The sequence below is a fragment of the Nannobrachium achirus genome (assembly GCF_963921795.1).
Source record: "Nannobrachium achirus genome assembly, chromosome: 1".
NCBI lineage: Eukaryota > Metazoa > Chordata > Actinopteri > Myctophiformes > Myctophidae > Nannobrachium > Nannobrachium achirus.
This window is the reverse complement of record NC_137810.1, coordinates 55,940,832-55,965,546: the sequence shown is the minus strand read 5'-3', so window position 1 is coordinate 55,965,546 and position 24,715 is coordinate 55,940,832. Positions and strand designations below refer to the sequence as shown.

General features: G+C 39.4%; 2 protein-coding genes across 3 annotated transcripts; both read right to left on the bottom strand.

Annotated features, from left to right (window-relative positions):
- Positions 1–389: 389 nt before the first annotated feature.
- On the bottom strand, positions 390–14,829 carry marchf2 (membrane-associated ring finger (C3HC4) 2). Of its 2 annotated transcripts, XM_080723299.1 has the most exons (6): positions 14,635–14,829; positions 12,626–12,939; positions 6,928–7,123; positions 6,147–6,356; positions 4,808–4,967; positions 390–3,438 (listed from the first exon to the last, which is right to left on the bottom strand). In XM_080723299.1, the coding sequence occupies exons 2-5, from the start codon at positions 12,805–12,807 to the stop codon at positions 4,809–4,811; spliced, it is 747 nt and encodes a 248-aa protein (XP_080579425.1). In that variant the 5' UTR covers positions 12,808–12,939; positions 14,635–14,829; the 3' UTR covers positions 390–3,438; position 4,808. The 2 variants fall into 2 exon arrangements, with proteins under 2 accessions (XP_080579425.1, XP_080579424.1); XM_080723298.1 differs by having other exon boundaries at positions 390–4,967.
- A 1,858-nt stretch (positions 14,830–16,687) lies between these two features.
- Positions 16,688–22,614, bottom strand: LOC308285593 (ras-related protein Rab-11B-like). Its single transcript, XM_080726382.1, has 5 exons — positions 22,482–22,614; positions 19,494–19,689; positions 18,819–19,012; positions 18,590–18,670; positions 16,688–18,059 (listed from the first exon to the last, which is right to left on the bottom strand). Exons 1-5 carry the CDS (start codon positions 22,519–22,521, stop codon positions 17,914–17,916), a joined length of 657 nt encoding a protein of 218 aa, XP_080582508.1. The 5' UTR covers positions 22,522–22,614; the 3' UTR covers positions 16,688–17,913.
- Positions 22,615–24,715: the final 2,101 nt, after the last annotated feature.

Below are 24,715 nucleotides of genomic sequence, written 5' to 3'. Positions count from 1 at the left end.
CCAGTGGTGTCACAACCTTTGCTAGCCTAATGCAACATATGGAAGATGGTGTTTATTCCATCTAAGCTTCTTATGTTTGCCCAATGCAATGGGTGGGGTGAGGACATTCTCTGACTCCACACCCACACAGTATCAAACTGTTGACAGATTTGCTTCCGAGTATTAGTCTGTCCTTGCCTGAATTGCATCAGTTGTTTATTTGGGTGTTGTTATAATGGGCACATAGAGCTGTGGTGAAAAACAGTCTTATAATGATGACACCTCATGTTCGTTTGTCAAAGAGACTAATCCTTGAGTTATACAATAGAACATGCTGTAGTGGAAATATTAACTCAGTTGTACATTGTAATAACACAACGAAACCAATAAGCCAATGTGTTTAACCACACAGTTGCTTCATGTTTTATTTGCTTTGCAAACATTTCTTGGCTGATTTGCAATACCAATATTTTGGTGAAGACATCTTTCTTTTTCCACTGCACAACATAAACATCATAATATTTAAAAACTAAAAGTAATTGAAAACATAAATTACAAATAATATACATTAATATGTCCACACAAACACACACAGTGGTAAAATTCTGATTAAAAAAACAAACATTTTACCCCCCAAAAAAAGGTATGCACACCATGTTGCTTTTTATTTAACAAAAAAGAAAGAAAAGATTTAAAATCCCTTTCTGGATTAGCATGACGAGGAAGCTATATAAACAAACTAATCCCATTATATTATGATCAAAGTGCCACCTGATGCTTAAAAACAAAGACGTAATGCTTCTTTGGAGGAAACAGGGTCTGTTACGGTTTTAGATAGCTGCAATAAACACTGAAAGGAGTAAGCAGGTCTGTTGTCCACTCACAGAGCAGTGTTGCATATTTTGTAGGCAACTTGTACAGACTTCCAATATAAATAGAAAAACTACTGTCACAGCTCTCTCAACTTGAATTAGTTGAGACACAATTTCCTGGTCCATACAATCTCCTATATTTAATTACACATTTTTATTTTTTTATTTTAAGGTTTACTGTAAGCAAACACAATTTTGTTATTTAACTGCACACTAACTATGTAGTTATACTGTCACACTGCGGTCACGCAAAAATCTCTGTGGGTAAGAGAGAGCCAGTTACAAATGGCAAACACATGGTCAGTCAGAGATGACTCATAAGCTCACAATGCAGGCAAGCCTTCTGAGCGCATCTAAATTTTGTCATCTTTTTGTCGTCTTTCTTTTCAGCTGATTTCAGGACATTATTGGTTAAAGTCATAGATTCTAACTAGCTTTTGCACTAATTGGTCACAGTGGCTGATGGATCCAAGACTTCTCCATTTACGTTCACCAGCTAAATAGAAATAAAAACAAGACTAAGAGACTAAAAACCCCACTAGCAGCCCCTGTAGCCAGTGCTGCTCCTTACACCCAAATGTAAGTGAAAAGGCATGGGGTCACCTAAATCAGTAGGGTTCATTGTGGAATCTAGATTGTGTGAAAAGGTGATATTTTGGACTGAGGGTGGTGCTACAGGATGGTCATGAGGTCACTCAAATAGTTGGGGTTCATCTTCCAGGGAGCATGAATATTTTCAGCAAGTTTCCATGGCAACACGCCTATTAGACAAGTAGGAAGTGTTACCCAAGGGTGGCACTAAAGGAAAGGCCATGGCATCGCCAAATTCATTATAGGTTGCATCCTTGCTGAGTGCATTACGTTTCATGGCAATCTACCCATTAGATGATTCGATTATGACATTATCTTATCTGCTGGGTAAAAGCAGTGACGTGGACAATAACTGGCTTCACCACACCAAGTATGTAGTATGTTAACACAATATATGACCTATTCTTGCAAATTAAAAATAAAACATTTTAGACTACAGGATTTATTTAGAGTGAAAATCAACACTTGTAGTAGAAGGGGATAATAGTTTGTGTTGACAAGTCAACAAAATGTTCAGAAGATTGAGTCAACAACTCAGTGAACTGGTCTGGCTGGTGTACTAATTATTTTTGCAGAGCCACAGTTACATATATCACTGACACATTTCCCACTGTTTTACTACAAGCATAAGTTATCAGTTAGTACGATTACACACACACACACACACACACACACACACACACACACACACACACACACACACACACACACACACACACACACACACACACACACACACACACACACACACACACACACACACACACACACACACACACACACACACACACACACACACACACACACCTTTTCCACAATTCAAATATTGTTCAAGCATGATTTCTATAAAATAAAATGTCTAAATAAACATAATACAAACATAGAAAAGTGTGCATAAAATCCAGACTTTTGGCCTCTGTACACCACAGTTAAGGTTCCCAACTGAATTTTTCAATTCACAATTAATATTGACTTCCTGTAAAAAAAATGGATCGATCTCATTTGAAAGTACAATGAAGACAAAAAGACTAAGAGTAAGTAAGTACACTGCTAAATCCAGAGTGTAAAGATTTACCTGTATTTTGCAGTGTGAGGGTGGGGTCACACGTCTAAAAGGGAAACACAGTGTAACAAACAGAAGTGGCACCTCTTAAAAGGAACTGAAACCCAACGGTCATAATACAACTGAAATTGTAATAACTGACCCATTTTTTGCCTATGTTTTTCTCCTTGCTCGCCATCTTTCTGCCCCCTATTCCTTCCTGAAAACTATGAATGATGGAGCCTGCACAAAAACTAATTTCATCCACTTCTTTACACCTGGAAAAACTGTTGTGTGACAAAGTACATTTGATTTATAATTAAAAAAAAGAGAAAAAAAAGAAAAAGGAGATTTGGCCTTGATGGAGGTTTTTGCATTTGCAATAAAAGGTATCCACCATGAAATGACTTAATAGTGGCTTAAATTCTGAATAATCTGCCACCAAACACTACTGGTACTAACATAATCTCAAAATCCCCTGGACTTCCATTAGAATACTGATGACTTGATTGGTCATAGCTGAAACAGAGAGCTGGCTTTGATTGGTCAAAACACGACAACAAAAACAGAACACACATTAAAAGTAGCTGAGCGTAGATCAAGAGAGAGGAGCAATTGTTAGTACAAAATCTGGACAGGCTTGTATGAATCTCCTGTATGCTCCAATCCTTCATCAACGAACCACACACATAGACCACATGCACACACATTCACACAGACCTCACGTCATTATAGAAAAGGAAACAAAATAATTAAATTAAATCACCCTACGGTTATTCACTTCATTTTCCGATTAAAGGTATGCTTTTACTTCTTCGCATCAGCCACCAAATTACATGTAATGCTTGTGTAAACTGCTCCCTTAAAAGGCATGTACATTAGTACTTTCTTTTACCCTAACCCTATACATACACACATCTGCTCTTTAAGGCTGCGTGTCTGTCAACCGAAAACCTGTAAAAAAGGAGACAAAAAAAATACAGGTGTTTTTTTGTCATTAATTTCCTATGGAAATATTATACTTTCAACACTTCTCTTTTTTTAGTAGCTAGTGGCAAGTTGAAACAATATCAACTTTGTCTGAAGCACAGTGCCCATCAATGTCACTTGAGAGCCCTACCAACCAATAGGAGTGAAGCAGAGGCAGGAATAAAGCGCTTGGCATAGCACTTCATAAGGATGCTGTACAACACTAGCTAACAGGGAGTTGTATAGTTGTTCATTCTTCAGTGGTTTCAAAAAGAAAATGGAAAAGCAAAAATAAAACCGCTTTACATCACAAAAGAGGGACAAGAAAGGAAACTTTCTTTCCAGAGTAGTTTTAAACAGTGCATGCATGCAGAATTGTGCATGTTGTTAGCAGTTCTTTCTTGTATGGTGACGCACACACTGTCCATAGTGTTTTATTGCACAATCTCAGGCGTTACCATTATCGCACCACCATCGTTGCTTGGATGATAAGAGGGGGAAATGAATGCAAGACTAAATGAAATGTGTACAGAAAATATGATGGAGTACATTATAGTGCTGGGAGGTTTTACTCTCCCAGCTACTATGACCCAGATGAATGCTCATGTCCGTCTTTCCTTCATGGCTTAAAGCTACAATCCAAAACTAATATTAATGATTAAAATTGTATTTTAACCAATGTGTATGTTAGCACATCTGAAGTTATAATTGAGACATTCTTCTACCTGGTGTCAGCTGGTTGACAATGTCCAAGTTATCTGAAGCAGACAGTGCACCAGATTGGACACAAGATGCACCGCCATTGTTATGATTTTGTAGCAATTAGCCCTCTTTGTTGGGAGAAAGACATAGGCCTGATGGAAAAAGTTCCAAGACTAATGATGCTTCTAAACTTTGTAAAAGTTTGTATTCAATTGTGAACGACCAATGGCAGGACCGCTTTCTGAAGCAAAGAAGGATGATGATATGACGACACAATAATCCACTTGACACTTCAGCGTTTGGTCTTCTTTTCATCATCATCACTAGTGTCTTTAGACACCTTCCCCAGATCTTTTGGCATTACCATACGCTGCTGTTCCCTTCTCTTGAACAAGTTTGACAAACATCAGAGGCTAGATAGACTTAATACAAATTTCTGCATCAGTATGCTGGCATCGCTGAAGATGTCAAAACAAAACAAGACGTGAATAAATAAGTGCTGATGGGATAAGGGGGGGGGGACAAATGCATCCACAAGCGCTTCTTTAAAGTCTAGCTGGGAGGCAATGTTGAATGAAGAAAGCCCCTGTCCATTAATGATAGCGTTCATCATCATTATGAGCTCTCTCCACCGTGACCATCTTCAGCTCACCTCATACTATACTTTCATCTGCAGACTTCTTCATCAGTTTGGTGGCTAGCAAGGAATGCTGGGTAGAGTGAGCCCCCTTGGCATCAGGAATGAGCAGACGTACTTTCTGATTGGTTCTTCTCCATTCAGAGTAAAGCTGACAGTGGTAGCGGAACGATACCTGTAGATGAAAGAGGGACGTTTCAATGCTGTAAATCTATTCAGCCATGGTTAATATAAAACTAAACAAGCCCAAAGGACGCGTATGGCTTTCTGAAGCCAGGGCTGCTGTCATACTTTTATGAATAGTCCTTTTAGTTTCAGTTTGATTTCTGATACAGAACAGTGTGGTATAGAGTAACGAAGTCATGACGACACTCGCTCATCCCCTGGTTCACGGAAGTAATTTATCTATGGAGAGTAACATTGAGTCATCTTAAAACGTAAAACAACGGTCTTTGCGATATTGTCGGGGAGGTGGATCTGTATGGTTTATGATAGTCAGTCACTCATATTTGATACAGTCTGTTTCTGGGGAAGATTTAACTAATTCGGCAACAGTAACATTACCGTTTTCTTCATATGCATAGGAGTCAAACCGCTGAGATCATTTGTATATGTTTGGAACACAGTTCTTATATGACACAATATGAAAAAGGTCTATGGGAATTCAAAATGGGGGGCAAAAAAACGTGAACCAGGTAGGATGTGCAAATTACGTCAAACTTTGTTACTCTATAAGAACAATCCTGTTTTTTTCCTGCCAAAATGTGTAAATAGAGACAGCAATTACCATCTTCACCCAGTGTGTGGCAGTTTCTCCTGAACATCTTTATAAATAAAAGCCCTGATTGACCGATCAACCCACATATTAAAAACACATTTACTGCCATTTAAATATGCCTTCTTTGGGATCTCCCCGCCTTAAGTCTCCATAGACTTCCATGTAATTTATAGTGCACAGATCATGCACGCCCATGCACAGATCATGCACCATGTTTGTGCAGGCTGTTCACAGCTTTCAAACAAAAAAATCAGATTGGAAATCCGTTCAGGCATTCTTGAGAAAATAGCCATTATGTTTTACATGTTATGTAAGCAAAGATGGCTGCCCTGTATGAAAGATGGGGTTGTATGGGGGTGGAACATGCAAAATCGCAATTGAAATCATGTTTACTAGATTTAATGGGGTCCAAAAATATTTTTTTGAAAAAAAATAAAAAACAAAAATAAAAATAGTGAGATAGTTGATCTGAAAGTCGTTTGGCACTAAGTGAGTTAAGACATATTACATCAGATAATGACCTTGTAACTACTTAAATTCAAAGGAGCATTTACAGCATTGTCTGATTGACTTTACCAGGGTCCAGAGGACGTAGATAGTGAAAAGGGCAATGGTAAGGGCGATGAGGCCCACAGCCTCCAGCCGGCTCTTCAACTGAAGGTGGTCCTGGGCACCCCTCAGACACAGCCAGCCTGAGATCGCTGCCAAGGGTGTGATGAACAGGAAACACACCATGTCGCAGAACAGTGTCCTCTTCTCATTGCGAGGGCCTGGGTCTCGCAGCCACTGTGGAAGAGGAAGAGAGAGCCATTGCAAGGGACAGAAGGTGGATGTGTCAGAGGCGAGGTTTCCTGTCAGTCCACTGTCCTATCAATAAAGGCATAAAAGCCCCAAAACATATCTTTATATAAAAAAAAAGACACAGATGCAGGCGAACGGAAGGAAGAGACAGACAAGTCACTGTAAAGTGTAAAACCACAGTATATGATGATGAGGCACTCTTCTTGGAATCAGTGAGCAAAAGAAAAAGAACAAGATTGCCTTTCTTTTTTTTTTCTTGGTTTGTTAGTTTTGGTTGAAAATGTGGGGCTCTTCATCCCACCTCAAGTTGAAGTACATGATGTTGTTGTATGTTCTGTCATTGTCTGTTTTCTTTTCTGTGGATTGTCTGTCGGCAGCTTGAGGTTTAAAAAAAAGTGCACTGGGAATATCTTTAATCATTGAGATGTTTGATTGTTTGCACTGAATAAAAAAAGGGGTAAAAGAAAAAGAAAGAAAAAGAACAAGATGATGTAACAAAAAAAAGGAAGGAAGGAAAGAGAAAAGTACAGAGGCGAAAGGCATTGACCTTTGTTACCTCTGTGAGGGGCCTTGGTCGGCGCTCGATGGTGAACTCTGTGTGGCAGAGCTCACAGTAGCTGGTGTTGGAGGAGGAGAGCCACTTCTCCAGGCAGCTCTTGTGAACGGTTCCCAGGGTGCCTGTACAGTCGCAGGGGGACAGGAGTCCCTCTCCATTACCTCCTTCATGGCAAATTCTGCAGATGGGACCGTCACTGAAAGAAAGACAGAAACAGAAGCTGTGTTTATACTTACCGTTAACCCATTTAGGCCTGGAATAATGTAATACTTTAGCTACTGAAAAATAGCAGATATACAAGCTTGTATATCTGCTATTTTGAAAAGTCGTGAAAATTGGTGCAAATCTTTGAATATACTGTATGTATTTTTAAAGATAAACAAACATTTCTAACTCAAATCTTGCTACAAGCTTGTAGATCTGCTATTTTTGCCAGACCCATGAAATGGGTAGGCCTACATAAGCAAATGTCGGTCTGTCCGGGTTTTCTATATAAAGGGTATATATGATGATGACATGATGATGACATGCCTACAAAAGGCATGATGTCATAAATGATGATGACAGACAGGGGGTCTGGCACAACCAGGTTGACCTGGTCTAGTTTAAATAGCTAAAGCATAAGGATAGCTAAAGGTTAAATAACTGGTAAATACATGTACATGAATTGCCTGCTGCATAGGCAAGGCACATGCCCTTCTTAATAGTTAAGCATCGTTGTGTGACTGCATGGGTTAATTTCCTGAAGATTTCTTTTTATGTTTTACATTGTTTTTGGTGATATCAGAGAAGGACCGCTTTGCATTTCTCAGTTACAAATTATAAATGCAGTCTCTCTTTATAGATGTCAAAATGAATAATAGAGATTAGTTTTTTAGACACAACTCCTTACCAGAGACCACCTTCACCTCAGTGGGTGCAATTACATCAATAACATTTGTAATTTCTGAATTGAAATAATCTCCTGTGACTGTGACCCAAAAAGAGCGGATGAGAAAGCCTGAATAAATATTACACTGGTGTTTTCAGTGAAGTACGTTTTGGGATATTGGGACTAAATATTTGTGAGCACGGAGATGGCGCTCTCAAAGTTAACACAGGAATGATCAGAGAACATCAGTCAACATGCATGGTGAGAACGGGTACACATTATTGTGCTTTAACTATTGAAAAATAGCAGATATATACAAGCTCACAGCACGGCACAGAGTGCCGCGCTGCGAGCTTGTAGATCTGCTATTTTTTGAAAAATTGTGAAAATTTGAATTTTGACCCGAAGTGTCTTTTGAATCTTTCTAAGGTAAAAAAAAACAAAACTATGTTTCTATGTCAGCAATCTGGCCAGCCATCGTCAAAGAAAAGGTCCTTTTCACTTAAATGGAGCTCAGTTAGTCTGTTCTTGAGAGAACAGACTAGTGGTTCTCAAACCTTTTCATGTGAAGGACCACCAAAATGATATTTATTTGGCCACGGACGTGACGGACCCCCATCTCAAAATATTTAGTTCCAGGGACCCCCCAAAAGCAAAATTTGAGTTACAAACGTTCGCTTTGAAAATACATATATTCAAAGATTTGCACACACTTTTCACAACTTTTTCAAAAATAGCAGATCTACAAGCTCACAGCGCTGTGAGCTTGTATATCTGCTATTTTTCAATAGTGAAAGCATTCAATAATTCTAGGCCTGAAATCGATGAAGTCTGCCAGTCTGTTTTCCTGAAACACTCCCTCAGCTCCTGCTCCTCCTCTGACCAGTGTTGACTGATTGTCTGTCTCCCAACCACATGCATGGACGTGGTTACAAGCCTGATTAGGTTATGGTCTGATGAACCAAAGTGTGAAGAGCTGTGGAACCGTTAAGCCTCAAGTCCTTAATGTTGGCATACAGCAGGTCTGACCACACCACTGTGAGGCCATCTGGTTCAACAATTCAACCGGGAATATTATCTTGTAGCCATGTTTTCGTGAAGCGCAACAAATTGGGAGTCCTTTGTTGCGTTCATTTTGCTCCTTCACCAGTGTGAAGAGTTTGTCTGTCCTTTTGACCAGACATTCTTTCCCCATGACTACAGATGGTAGGTAGGGTTTAAATCTATTCCTGATCTGCTCACATTTCTCCATTAAGGATGCTCCTGCTCTTGCTTGAGTCTCGCCGCCTTATCCTGATTTTCGGTAACGAATTAGATGGAGCTCGTCAGTTTTTGTTTGCTAAAAGTTGCTTGCGTGTGAAAAAGGAGGCGTATCGACTCACAGGCACAGTCTCATTCAACTGGATCCGACAGTCTGACTAAAAAAAGCTACACAATACTAAACCACTACACATGTAAACAATATCACTGAAGACTAGAACCAAGCATAGCAGAGACAAAAAAAGGTTGAAAAAGAAAAGTAAAAAAAAAGAAAGACAGTGCTCTTCTGAGCACAGGTCTCCACCAGGTCAAGCCTCCTGGTGGAGAATGTAAAAAGGGTGGCATGTGTTCTTCGCCAATCAGTCTACCTGCTGGTGGCGCTATAACTGGCCAATGTGAAAAGGCTAGCATTTGTTCCTTGACGTAGTGGGAGTATGTGTGGCAAATTTCACGGTAATCGCAAGCTGCGTTGATGATTTGAGGCATTTTTGTTAAAAACGGAGCAATCCTGCAAACTTTGGAAGCCAATATTAGCCAATTAGGATGGAATATGAAATATCAGACGGATCGGACTTGATCACATGACTAGAGATACTGTGTACTGATTTGCATGATTGTTGGAGAAAATCTGATGGAGTAATAGCAAAGAATGTGTTTTGCATAAGTTGTCCTCCTGGTGGCACTATAAAAGGCAAATGTGAAAAATGCAGGGCAAAGGTTTATCCTTTGCGCATACAAAGTTTTCCACTTATCGGTGGAGTTAAAGGTAAAAACACAAATTGCCCTGGGTGTTATAGCGCCAGTGCGCCACCATGAGTCTGATTTGAGAAATTTGAAGTGGCATTTCTTCCTGGAACGTGCATGCCCAATTTCACCAAGATTGCATACTGTGTTCATAATTTCAGGAATTTTGCTCAAAACGGAGCAATCCTGCAAACTTTGGAAGCCAATTGTAGCCAATCAGGATGGAATATGGAAAATCAGACAGATACATGTTGATCACATGACTGTAGAGATACTGTCTACCGATTTGTAGGTTTTCTGGACAAAATCGCTATAAGAGTAGTGTACAGAAATGTGTTTTGCAAACATCGGCCTCATTGTGGTGCTAGAACAGGGCCATTTGAAAAACGTGGGGGCAGAGGTTCTGAATTGGCATCGAGGGAGTGTGTGTACTCATTTTGGCCGGGCCAACGGCGCCAGAGATTAGCTGGTAACAAACTGGAGGGACACACGGACGAACGGACAGGGGCGAAAACATACTCTCCCCCATGCCTTCGGCTGGTGGAGACAATAAAGCGGATAAAACCATGGAGATTGGTACAACCAGCCTGTTCCCTGTTAACACTGTAAACAGTAGTCAGGGGGATACAGGCATATTTTCTTGCAATATGACAAGGGGCGCTTTGTTTCAAAAGCTGTTTGTCATCTGTACTGTAGCCTACTGCACACTGTGAGAGAGGTGGAGAGACACAGGTGGGGAGAGAGAGAGAGACACTTGAACCAAATACACATCTTCACTGATTTGAAAAGCACACCAGTGCGACCTAAGTAAATTAATTGACACGTCTGTAAAAAAAGGTGCAAAATGTAACCAAACACCTGCTGCCGTCATTGCCTGTTTCAGTTGGTGGTGGTTTCAATTAAGTAAAGCCTCAGGTTTTGCTTTTGACATCATGCTGTTCTGTTTATTTGTCTGTTACTTTTGAAGGGCCCATTTGTGGTCGCGAATGTTACAGGTCATTATGCAAAAAGATTGTGTCCTTCACTTTCAGGTAATGTGAATCCCATGCACTGTGACTCATACGAATGCGATAAGGTGATATTTTAACATAATCTTCAAAAATGGTTGCAGATATTGCAGCGTACTTTTTGCAGATATTCTACCATCATGTTTGCAGCCCTGATACTGTATGTTGTTGACTGTATATAATGTTCTGGTGATACTGGTGGTTATATCACAAATTACAATGTCAAACAGCACATACTGTATAGAACTGAAGCTTAAGTTATTAACTAACTGTTATAATTAAAATGGCCAAGCCATGATGTCTCCAAGTACACAAGCACTCCAAACTCGCCAACAAAATATTGCTCAGTGGTATGGCTATTAGCCTAGGCTTCTTTCCCAACCAAACACATACTAAATTTAATCAATTTGGGGGCATCAGTGTGGCTGCAAAGTTCATTAATCTAACAATTCAGTAATTTTATAATTGAATTATTGTATTGCTGGAATCAATGGGAGGGGGGTCCTCTAAGTAAACTGTGTAGTTTGGGCCTTTCGTCAATCAAACATATTTACATTACTCAATTGACACACATTTTCACGGATAGTAAAATGCTGCTAAGTGCCCAAAGTTGTTCCCAATAGCCTGACTGGACGTTGCGTGCAATCAACTACCTCTGCGGGGAACTGAATGAGAGGGGGCAAGCCGACGAGGGAGGCTTGACAAGCACGACTACCACTCAAGGAGCAGGGAAGCGGACAAGACTAGGGTTACACATGCACCATGATGTGGTAAAATGTGTTAATGTGCACCCTCTATGTACATTTATATTGGACTTTCCACTGAGGCGTGGGACATACAAAGGTACTGTATCAGCTAGATTTTGTCAGCTATCAAATTATGTCCCGTCCTCACTACAATGACGACATGCCCCGGCCGTGACAATATAAACAAACTATATTGTACTACATTTTCTTGCTATGCAGTACATATAGGACAACAAAACAGATGGAAAACTGGTCGCTGCCAAGGGCTTCAGAGTTCAGACCCAGTTGAGTCTGTTAACCGTGTTAATGAATAAACTGAAGGGATGAACATAATGTACACAAACACAAATGTAACTGCTAATTAGGCATGGTTGTGACTGAGGTACATCATATACGTCCATCAATATTTGCTAGGATAAAGAGGAACATGCACATACAGTAGGGTGGGGTAACTGTCACCAACTGTCCTTACGCAAAGCAATTAACAGCCTTGGTCGACAGTGAAGCTATTGCAAGTTGTCCAGCTGGCTCCAGCAGCTAAGGAGTGCATAGAACAATGTATTGGGCCTCTACCACAAAGATCAGATTGTATTCTCAGTCACAAGACAACAGTGGTGTAAAGTAACTAAGTACATTTACTTAAGCACTGTAGTTAAGTAAAATTTGGAGGTATTCAACATACTTTAATTGAGTATTTCCAGTTTCCAAAACTTTTACTTCTACTCCACTACATCTCGGATCCAAATATTGTACTTGTACTCCACTACATTTATTTGAAAACTTTAGTTACTGGATACTTTGCAGATATAAATGATAATATTATAAAATATACATTAATCCACTAAGCTATTATCAACAAGGCCCATTACCATTAACAGATTTACCCATTTAGGCCTAACCTATAGAATAGGGCTAAATCAGAAATTAGCCTACAAAACAAATACGTTGCTACATACTGTACATGTACTGTAAGCCCCTCCCAAACAGCAAAATGTGTTCCCGGCCTGAATGGGTTAATGCCCTCACACCCTCGCCTAAGCAGAAATCCATAGAATCAGACTAGGACTTACCTCTGTGTGCAAACTGGCTTGAGGACAGAGGACAACAGCCGTCCATCTTTGGCTGTGACCTGGGTGACATACTGCGCCTGGCACCCATCGCTGCCCGCTTCCTCCACGCTCTTTGACAGGGCTGCGTTGCCAGCACAGTCACACAGTGAGCCGGGCAGGTGGCAACACTCCCCTGTTGTCATGGTTACAATGTCCAGAGAGTGGCCGTGGGGGTGAGGCTGATGGTGTCGAGGTTCAAGGGCGAGGGATGAATGGGTGAGCAGAATGTTCACGCTCTGCTCTGCCCTCCCACAGGTTGGAACGGTTAGGCCCAACTGAGAGGAAAGAAAACATAATTGATGTAAGCAAGTAAGTTTACAGTAGCAGACTGAACATATATAGCTGAACAGAAAGATCCACACACCAATAGGGATGGGACGATAATCAATATTACCGTTTATCGTGATAATCACTCACGATAATCGTATCGTGATGTTTGAAATTATCGTGATATCGTCCTCCGTCATGCACTGGGATCAATTCACCTTTTATTTGCCAAGCTGCATATCCGGTTCCATTTAAACCTCCTATAATTGGTAAAAGGTACTTATAATATACACACTCTATCAAATGTCTTTGCCAAACATTTGCCGATATACAAGCAAGCTCACAAAAAGCAGCGCGTTGTGAGCTTGTAGATCTGCAATTTTTTGGCTAATGTTCCACCCCAGGATAATGGATTTTTATAATATCGTGATATCTTAAATCGTGATTTCTTTTGTCACAATAATCGTTTATAGTATTTTTACTTTCTGCTGTGACATTTCAAGCACAAGGCTCTCCCCTCAGACTTCAAGAGAAGACTGAGGCTTACAGGTCTGAGGAAGAGCTTCTTGCTCGAAATTCATCAAGTAGAAACCATTTCACAATTGTATCTGAATTGGGTAATTTGTAAGAAAGTTATGAGATGCACTGTTCTAACAAGAAGTGTCCGTTTGCTGATGAGGCAACTTACTCTCTTCCTCAAAATAAGTCAGACGTGTCTGTGGCAGTCCAAGTCATGCACAGCAGAGCACAGCCAACTGATAAACAGCTGTCTCTCTTTCGCCCTCAGATAACACATCATCAAGATAATACAGCCTTTAGTTTTGACACACAGCAAATGGGTCAACTTTCTGAATTTTGTTTACTTGTAGCCACACAAAATAATGTAAACCCACCATAATGATATAGCAGTTAAACAATGTCCTTTGAGTGCACATACGGCTAGTGCAAGATAACATGACACACAGACTCTTAATACGCAAATGTACATTATCTAATGCATGTAAGCTATCTGCCTGTCTTTAAAGGGTCTTTGAGAACCCAGCAAATTTGACCAATTATTGTATAATATAAAGGGAGCTATTTTAACCATTAGTTTTCCCTGGCCCCCACAAACATGTGTATGTAAAGCAACTTTGAGTACTTAGAAAATATATGAATTCCAGGTATTATTATTACATTATCCTATCAACAATTGGATTGGTGGTGATCACTTAATGAGTATTTTCTGCCTTTTCTTCCATAGAGACATCTGAAAATCATTGTAGCAGTCAGTGATAGAGAATAAATAAGGACATCAACTGAAGGGACATGTACTGTATGCCATGGGTCCATGTCATTAAGGTGCCAGGCAGAGGCAGCTGTTATTAAGCTTGAACTCGAGACTATTGTCTGGCACATTACATTGCTGTACATAATACCACACAAACTAACACGGAGCTGTCTGGGTTTGAGTTCATTTGTGTGAACTTGAAACGTTAAATCATAATACGACGTGAGCTTATTGCCATAGCGCTGAGAGAAACTATCCCAGTTAATTCTCATTACCATCAGCAAATAGCAGGCATGCCATACATAGCTGTTGTCACAGCTGTGTGTTTTGAGCTAGCAACTCTTAGCTACAATATTGGCTAGCGTGCTGCTGCTAGCCAACGGGAGACTGCTGTCTGTCAATAAAACCCACATAAAGGCGTCTGTCTGCTCACCTCGTGTTCGTTCCCTTTGTCATTTCGTAGTGGTTCTGCCTATCATGTGTCCAAATAAGTGGGGTCTTCTTCTGGAAGCCAACGTTATTGAATTATTATCATCATTATCAACCCTTTCGCTAAGCTAACAACACATTGCTATCTCGCACCCAGCTGACAACACAACCGCTTCAGATGTTACTCAGGGGAGCCACTGTCTGTCTGTCTGTCTGTCTGTCTGTGTGTGTGTGTGTGTGTGTGTGTGTGTGTGTGTGTGTGTGTGTGTGTGTGTGTGTGTGTGTGTGTGTGTGTGTGTGTGTGTGTGTGTGTGTGTGCGTGCATGCGTGTGTGTGCCTCACAAGGGTTATGGATAAATGCTGAGGGAGGATACATTCTGTCGCCTCTGTGACGATAACACTTCACTTGCTATGCATAAACATACTTATAACAATGCATTATAATCGGCTTATATCACTGTAAAATGATAGGTAGAATAACTGATACATGTTCATAACGCTTCACAACAACAACAATAATAATCATAACACTAATTAAAACATTTTATTATATATACGTTATTTATTATATTTCATAAATGCTGGACATACTTCTTTACCCCAAGGATTATAAAGTTAGCCTATTAATTGCCAATTTGCCATAGTAATAATTGTATTACTGTGTTATTATCATGTTAGCCTATAATGCATTATAGTGTGATAGGTCACTATATAAGTGGTCATTGCTGTGCTTTAATAAATTACATTCTTGAAGGTGTAGGCAGCAACCTTTTGTTGTTCTTGAATTAATACATTTAAAGGACAACTTTGTTGTTGTTTTTTACAACAAGGGTTCATATTTTAGATTGTTATTAGAGAAAAGAAAAGATGAGTGTTAAAATGTTTTGATTTACTGCTTTCTATTGTTTTAGCGATTTTAGTATTTTGATTTCAGTGGGTGGGGGCATGCGTACAAGTGGCTAAATATGTCTTTTTACACCAGCCCCATAAGTCACATCTGCCCATGAAAGATTGCGGTGCATCTTGGGAATGGGCTGATTGTGTGTAAAAAAGACATATTTAGCCACTTGCATGCATGCTCCCAACCTGGGGGTATGCATGCAAATCAAAATCGTTAAAATCACTAAAACAATAAAAAGAAGTAAATGAAAACATTTTAACACTCATCTTTTCTTTTCTCTAATGACTATCTAAAATATGAACCCTTGTTGTAAAAAAACAAAGTTGTGCTTTAATGGGTTAAAGCACCCAATAATCACTTCTATAGTGACTCATTACACTATATAATAGCGATTATTCTATTAATTACTATAGCCTCATGTATTATTACAACTATGAGTATTATAATATGATCCTGGCCTAAAGAAGCCTGAGTGACCAGTAACTATTAAGATTGATACTTGACCGAATGCTTTATAGTTAGGCCTATATAAATACTCATAATTATAGTGTTACAAAAGATTATAATGCATTATAGACCGGGGATGCATAGAAAGTGTTACCATACTGTACATAAACTGTAAGATCACCAGTATGTTAAATAAATTCAGCAGGAATAGTGACATTTATTTTATTTTTTGGAAAAATGCTTGTTTACAAACAACTAGTCCTTGCCCGTTGTTGTGGTGTGTAGTGTACTGAGGTGAAAGTATTGTCTCGTAGGATACTAGGATTTAAGACGTATCAGTGATGTCAGTCATCTGACTCGTCTCCAAATTTGGGCACCATTTCAGCATGCGCCTGTTACCACGGCAGCTGTATCAGTAACGTCAGTCATCTCCAAATTTGGGCACGGTTTCAACACGCCGTTATTACCATGGCGGCGGTATCAGTGATGTCATTGTAGGATTTAAGACATAGCGGTAATGTCAGTCATCTCCAAATTTGGGCACTGTTTCAGCATGCATATCAGACAGACATTCGGTTGTTTATTATCACTCCAGTGATTGAAATACCATAACCACTCTTCAGCTGGCTGCCACATAAATAAACGTTATAAACCACAACAGGAAATACAAAGTACAAGCATATTTGTACTACAAAGAATAAATGGTTGCCACCTGCCACTGGTCAGATGGATAGGGTTTATTTATATTTACGTATTCCTTTTTGCCAAGGCAAAAAATATATATATATTTTGAACAAATGGGAAATGTCAAGACATTATGAATATGTATATTATCACATACAAATAGCATTTCTGCCATATAACAAACATAAGGCATTTATACCAACCATAAACAACTTTCTTTTAACTGTAGCTCATCTATTCCAATGAACAAACTAAACTAATAGCAGTTTAAATGGCTTCATGCGAGTGTGGAATGGATCATAATCCACTGTGGGAGAATATTCCCATCCTTCCAAGTTCTTCTCTCATGTAAACCAACACATTCGCCTTGAACAAGACTATGGCGTAAACAAAAACCAAATTAAGATGGGACTTGGGTGCAAAGTATGCAACCATTCTCTAAATCATCCAGGATAGTGTATTTTAAATTTTATGCAGGTGTTTTCCCTCTAAGCACTCAGTGTTGTAAAACAGATGGTAGTTCACTGAACGTTCTGGACACAAAAGTGCAAAAATAATTTCTTATTTTCTTTTTAGGCAGATTGGTAAAACATCACAGTATAAGCCAACTGTACAGAGGAACAAACAAAGAGGCTTGCTCAATCCAGACTATTACTGCTTACCACATCACCACCTACCAAATGAGTCATACAATTGCTTTATTAGTTGCTGTGGTTGTGTAAATTACTTAAATTGATTTATAAGATCACCTGGAACATCAGTAAGGTGTAAGATTGCATTTTCTTTCTCCTTTGGTATCTCTGTGCAGTTAGCTTCTCAATAAAATAGAAAAGGTTAACTCAGCTTGTCTCACTCTTGTTCTTGTAACCTCAGAAGGTCAGGTCTCAGGCTCATTTAATTCCACACATGGCTCAGAGCAGAACAATTAAAGAGGCAACCGGAAAGTGGAAACTCTAGTCTTGGGTCTACTTATTATTACCCAAAAACTGCTTCCCACCCCGCCTCTTCTGCTTCACCTGTGTTGATTTTGCAAAACAACTGCAAAACAACTAACATGGACTTTGGTCCACGCAACGCTAGAGAAAACCACAGAACAAGGAATGTCAACTCTGAAGGAGTTTTGGAGTCTCAGAGACTTCTGAACACATGGAGGTATAAAGACAGTAGCAGCATATGGTGCTCAGAGTAAAGCAGAAATCAAGTAAAGTATAGTTTGTGGGATAATAAAAGGAGGGCAGGTACAGTCGAGTGTCACAGGCTTTGGCAGCACTGTAGTTTGTTGCCTTTCTGCCCATCAGTGGTTGGAGGGACACTGATGTCCACTACATTGTTGCCTGGAGATTCATCATGTGCAGCTTTGTCAGCTATCTGCTTCTGTGATACAATACGGTAGATTTCTGTTGAAGGGGGGACAATTATATATTATAGATAGATAGATGTGTGTGTATTTGTTTTAAAGTTTAATTAATGTATTAATTGTGTTGTGACTTGTGAGCAAATTGTGCCCTGCCACTAGGGATGGGCGATATGGAAAAATACAATATCACGGTATTTTCCCAAGCTGTATCACGATACACAATTTGACAGTATTCAATGAAATTTTAATACAATTTGACAGTATTCAAATGAAACCAAATGGACCCTTACGGGTCCATTTGGTTTCATTTGTATACTGTCAGAGTTAAGTGGAGACCTTGACATTTTAAAGTTTGAGAACTACTGATTTAGACCAAAATGCAGGTTTAAATTGAATTCTGCAATGAATCTCTGTATTAACGATCAAACAGGACTTTTTACAAGGCTCCCTCAAATGTATCACGATATATACGATACTTCTGAAAAGTCATATCGTGGAGACATTGTATCGTCTCAATGATAATTATCACCATATCGCCCACCCCTACCTGCCACTTCTCACTCTCCATACCTGATAGAATGCTCTTGAATGCTTCCTCTACATTAGTAGAGTCCAAGGCTGATGTTTCAATGAATGACAGAGTGTTCTTTTCTGAGCCAGAGAAAGAGCAAAGTTAATTATTACGTATTTCTTTTTAGAGAAAGCAAAGTTAATTATGCATTGTATAGACTAACCTAATTGCATTACGTTTATATTTACAACACTACTATGTTGTCCACGACAGCGGCCTGGGTCTTACCTGAGAAGGCTCGAGCCTCGTCGGTGGGCACTGCCCTGAGGTGGCGCAGGTCACTCTTGTTACCAACCAGCATGATGACAATGTTGTTGTCAGCATGGTCAAGTAACTCTTTGAGCCAGCGTTCCACGTTCTCATACGTCAGGTGTTTGGCTATATCATAAACGAGGAGAGCGCCAACTGCCCCTCGGTAGTACCTGGTTACAAAGGAGTAAGAACAGACATAAAGTGCAGGATCAACATCATCTCATTCCAACAGAACAATATATGCAGAAAAAGCACCTTAACACAGTGGATGCCCACGACGCGCCAACTCATCGAACTCTTTGATGTCTCCCGGTGCCCACTGCGCGTCTGCTGCGTTGTACAGTAAGCTACAGTAAGCTGTAGCTTACTGTACGAGGCACCCGCCTGGCATTCCCGAAATGCGGGTCACGGGAGATCACGTGACCAGGAAGTCACGGCTCCTCATTACAGCCTGTGTTATGAGATTCACAAAGGTGCATTTATCTCCTAATCTAACTTTTAAATCACGTTCATGTTTAAAACGCGGCCTTCCTAACGGCCGTTAACAAAAGCACTGATGCCTGCGATTGTTATGTGAAAGAAAATACTAATACTCTTGGGCACCCGATGTGTTAACTTAAAGGCAAAAACACAGAAAAATGTTAAACTTACGCTGAGGTGATGGCTCTGTAGCGCTCCTGTCCAGCCGTGTCCCAGATCTGGGCCTTTATTGTCTTGCCATCTACCTGGATGCTGCGGGTGGCAAACTCCACTCCGATGGTGCTCTTACTCTCCAGGTTGAATTCATTCCTCGTGAAACGGGACAGCAGGTTACTCTTCCCCACTCCAGAGTCTCCTATCAGAACAACTAGAACCAAAACAGATGGCACGACATAACCGGCATTAAAAACAAGTGACAAAAAGTGTTCTTGTTATTAGAGATGGGCAATATATCACAATATTTTATTTCCCAATACTGTATCGATACTCCAGGCTGTAGTATCGCAATAATACTCTCTTCCCATGCATAGAAACCAATGGTAGAAGTCCGGTCCTGACACACCGCTTCTCTAGATGTTATATCACAATCATTGCAATATGTCCTGATACAATTGTATTATTGAGACCCAAGTATCGTGATACATGTAGTCGTGAGGTTCTTGCCAATACCCATCCCTACTTGTTAATATTGTTATGTCTGTCTCTGGCCAAATGGGAGAGAGATGATGTATGATGTATGTCTTTTCCACTGGCTACGTGTACAGTGCACAGTAGGGTTACTCAGTTTAACAGCATTTACTATTAACTTAAAAAGTACCCAGTCGTTCATGATCTTTCACAGGTGGTTTATTAACATATTTTGATTGATTGATTGATTTCTTTATTGACATATTAGCATATAAGCATACAAATAGCCAAAAGGATGAACATAAGAAAGCTGGTAGGCTTATTTCCATTATGGTCCTTTTCCAATATAATATAATACAATATAGTACAATAATACAGTACAACAATATTCTCTAAAAGCATCTTACTGTTGCAAAAGTGACATAGTTATGAAAATTGTCTTTTTTCTTCTAGCCATCTTTTATGTGAAGATTTAAAAGTGTCCTTTGAGACTATGGATTTAAGTTTCTTAGGAAGTCCATTCCACATAACGGCTGCTGAGTATAGAAATGTGCTTTCCCATACCGCTGTTGAATTTGTATGGTACAAAGTCAGTAGAGCTACCTCTGGTGTTATACCGATGGGTATCCTTTACATCTACAAAATATTTGATCAGATACCTGGGTACCTCCCTGTTCTTAATTCTGTGAACCATGCGCATTTTTGTGTGCGATACTCTCTCCTCGACTCGCATCCACTTTAGGCTATGAAAATGTGCTGGGAGAAGATGAGTTCTGGGATGAAGTCTCAGGATTAGTCTAATCATTTTGTTTTGGGAGGTCTGTAGCTTTGTTTTGAGGACTTTAGGGATGCTGGAATACCAGGAGGTACATGCATAGTCGAAATGACATTGGACTAGTGCTGATGCTAGTATTTTTAGCGCTCTTTGATCCACCTGAGTCGAGACTCTGGCAAGAAATTTCACTTTTTGATTTACTTTTGCTATTACTTTTAATGCCATATTTTCACCTGATAATTTGTTATCTAATATGCATCCTAAATACGTGACGGCCTGCCTGTCTGTGATTTGATTATTACCTACTACCACTTTGAGTCCGGGAGATTCCCTTAGGTTGTGGTTTGACCCAAAGAGTATTGACTCAGTTTTTTTAAGATTTAATGACAACTTGTTGTCATTTAGCCATGTGCTGACTTTTGCTAGTTCTAAACTTAAGGTTTTTTCCACCTCTGATTTGTCCTCATGAGAGACTAGCAGAGCAGAGTCATCCGCAAAAAGGAACAGATTGCAGTCACATGCCGATCTCATGTCGTTAATATATAACAAAAAGAAAAGTGGACCTAATATGCTCCCCTGAGGGACTCCGCACGAGAGTGTTAGGGGTGAGGACAATGTGCCACTTATGTCAACAACCTGTTGTCTCTCCTCCAAGTAAGATCTCACCCATTTTAGGGATATGCTATTGAACCCCAATGCCCCCAACTTGCTCAGAAGGATGTTGTGGTTGACGGTGTCAAAAGCTTTTTGAAGGTCCAGCATGACCATCCCACAGTACTTTGCGTCATCTATTTCTTTCCTGATATGATCAGTCAGATAAAGTAGGCATGTGTCCGTGGAATGTGATCTACGAAAGCCTGACTGAAACTCAAACAGCAAATTGAGAGATGTCACATAGGTGTATATTTGTTCATAAATTATTCTTTCTATTATCTTTGTTATTGCACATAATATGGAAACTGGACGATAATTACCGGGTTCTAATTTATTCCCTTTCTTAAATAGGGGTTATAGCTGATTGAAGTATTTATTAGAAGGTACAGTTTCATGACAGTATAGTTCACTGATACAAGGTCAACTAAAAGGAAACTCAGGTAAGGCAAGGCTTATTTCCATTGAGGTCCTTCTCTTTAACTCATATAAAATTGAATGGCAGACGGATAGAACACAGTTACTATGCAGTAGATATTTATCAGAAAAGCTATGGTACTTCTAGACTACTAGAGAACAACAATGAGCAACATTTGCTCATTAAAACTGAAGATTCACGCATACAGAATTGCAGATTGATGTTTGATTGATTGATTGAAGAATTTATTAGAAGTTTGCAATAGAAAAAAGTACAGTTTCATGACAGTACAAATCACTGGTACAAGGTCAACTAAAAGGAGATCCTAGAAAGCCGAGGCTTATTTCCACAGGAACCACACTTTAAGTATCTCATATAACATTGAAAGACAGACGGATAGAACATAGTACTTTTATCATGTTGTCATGTTGGCTAGTTAATTTACCTAAGGTTTCCAAGCTCAATCTACACAGCTCGCTAGTTATCTACTGTAGGCTACAGTAGATACAGTCTGTAGCTACCTGCGCAGTTGGGTAGTTAGCAGCACAGCTATCATGTAGCACCACTGGCTAGCAACCAGCAGTTCACTTCCTCACATAGCTGCCACTCAACTTCTATAAGTCAGATAACAAGGGCACCATGATGGCAGCCACACACACCTGTAAGTAACTTATAGGGATTGGCTTACCTTTGAACAAATAGTCGTATTCATCATCTCGATTTCCCATCTCAGAAAGCCGTTTTTCTACTTTTAATAGTTATTAGAAATGGATATTATCATCACCTCCTGTCCCGTCTACAGACACCGGCCAGCCTTCAACCAAAAAGGAAGGGAATCAAGGGAGGCACGTGAGCTGAGGGATGACTGCGTCGACCAATGGGAAGCGTCGTTTTCCTGACTGACTGACCGATTGACCAATTACATTTATGGCAAAACAATATTGACCAATGGCATGGTTAGAGCTAGATCACAGGTTATTTTTTATTATAATTTTTTTTGCTGATGCATTACCAAAATTCATATAATTATGCACAATATGATAATAGAAAAAACGTTGGCTACATTATAATACATCGTACATCGTAAAATATAACATAGTACCAAATAAATACAAAATATTATGCATAAAATGAAATTATACTTTATTTTGCACTATTCCATATTTACACTAGAGGTCATCAAATGTTTAGTTTTCTTTCATTTTAAAGCACTGAGATGATTGTTCACAAGGTCTATTTTAAAGATAGAAAAGGCCAAGGGGTTTCGTTTAACTCCATTTGGCTGCGTTGATGAACAATGTCATTGTTCAATATCAAGTCTCTCATGTATGGCATTCATGTTAATACTTAACAATATTTCTCTTATGACAGGAAAAATCCTAGAAAATAACATCATAGGCCTTCATAAAATCTGTAGTTTCAATTTTAGTAACACCAAAGTGGGTGGCAGTTAATGTGATCAATATTAAATCTCAGTCTTGGCAATTCATAGAATGAATCAATATTATTTATAGGGTAAGTACAGGGTTGGGGAGGCAGTGGCTCAGGGATAGAGAAGCTGTCATTAGAACACAGAGTTCCCAAAGGATTCCCTGTTCAATCCTGGGCTCCCCTAGAGTTAATGTCAAAGAGTCCTTGAGCAAGACTCTGAACCCCTAGTTGCTACCGGTGAGCAGGTTGGTGCGCCTTGGATAAATGCGCTATATCAATTGCACCATTTAAGTTATAGTGATAGTTCATTTCTTAAAGCTGCCAAATCTGCCTTATTTCAATTAATAAATAACTAGCACAACTGCAGTGGTTGGAGCGGAGGTCATCTCCATACTCTTCCATTAAAGAAACAGGAATTTTCTTTTGCAATTCTGTCCCGATGACGCACTTAGCATCTATCTATCAATCTGTTTTTATTCTTAAACTGCAGCACACAAAAGGGTAGAAACAAAACAGCGACAACGATTCATAGACATAGAACTGCTTTATTTTGTATTCATTCTGATCGGGTTCAAACACACACACATACAGCCATCTATTTATCCTCATGTATAAATAGATGAATATAGACAGATATACAGAAATACACATGTCTGATATGCATATCCATTTTTAAATCATGCTATGTCTTTGTAGGCCTAAAGGACTCCCTAGAATGAGGGCACATGGCGATTTGAAAACACATACACAACACAGCTGGACAGTCAGAAGAACCCCCACTGATTTGCATGTACATTAAAATCAACAAATCTTTCAGTGTAGAATATCTTACAAAGAAAACAGCTCACATTGAAGAATATGATACAGTAAATCATGTAAATCGTAATAATTTCTTGCCAGCAGCAAAAAACAAAAAAACAAATAAAAATAATATTCTCCAATTCAAATGGAAAATATATTTATATATTTTTATATATGTATTTATAATTCTATGTACACATTCTCAGGAGTACAACTATCGGAGAGACAAATAAATACAACACAGCACTAATGGGGGGGGGGGAAAAGATATAGGCCTACATTTCAGATTCCTCAATAAGGCAATTAAAAGAACTAAAAAACCTGACTGTACAAAAATATTGCTGCTATGCTCTCCACGTGATGAACAACAGCAAACATGTTACAACTGGCCACTGCACATCATGAGAATGAAATGATCCCTATTTCACAATGTCTTACTTTGACATGAACTCCCGCGTACACACACACACACAAATACACACAGCATACCAACTAACTGAAGAAAACTGCTACCTGCGACATTAAAGCCTAAATCAGGGGTCTTCAACGTTTTCAGGCCAAGCACCCCTTAGTTGAGAGAGAGATGGAGCAGGGACCCCCGAAACCTTTTTCGTAGATTCCATATAGTTTCATCGTTTGACAGCACAATCATCATTGTATTTTGGATTCATGTCAATTTGTGTTTTCAGA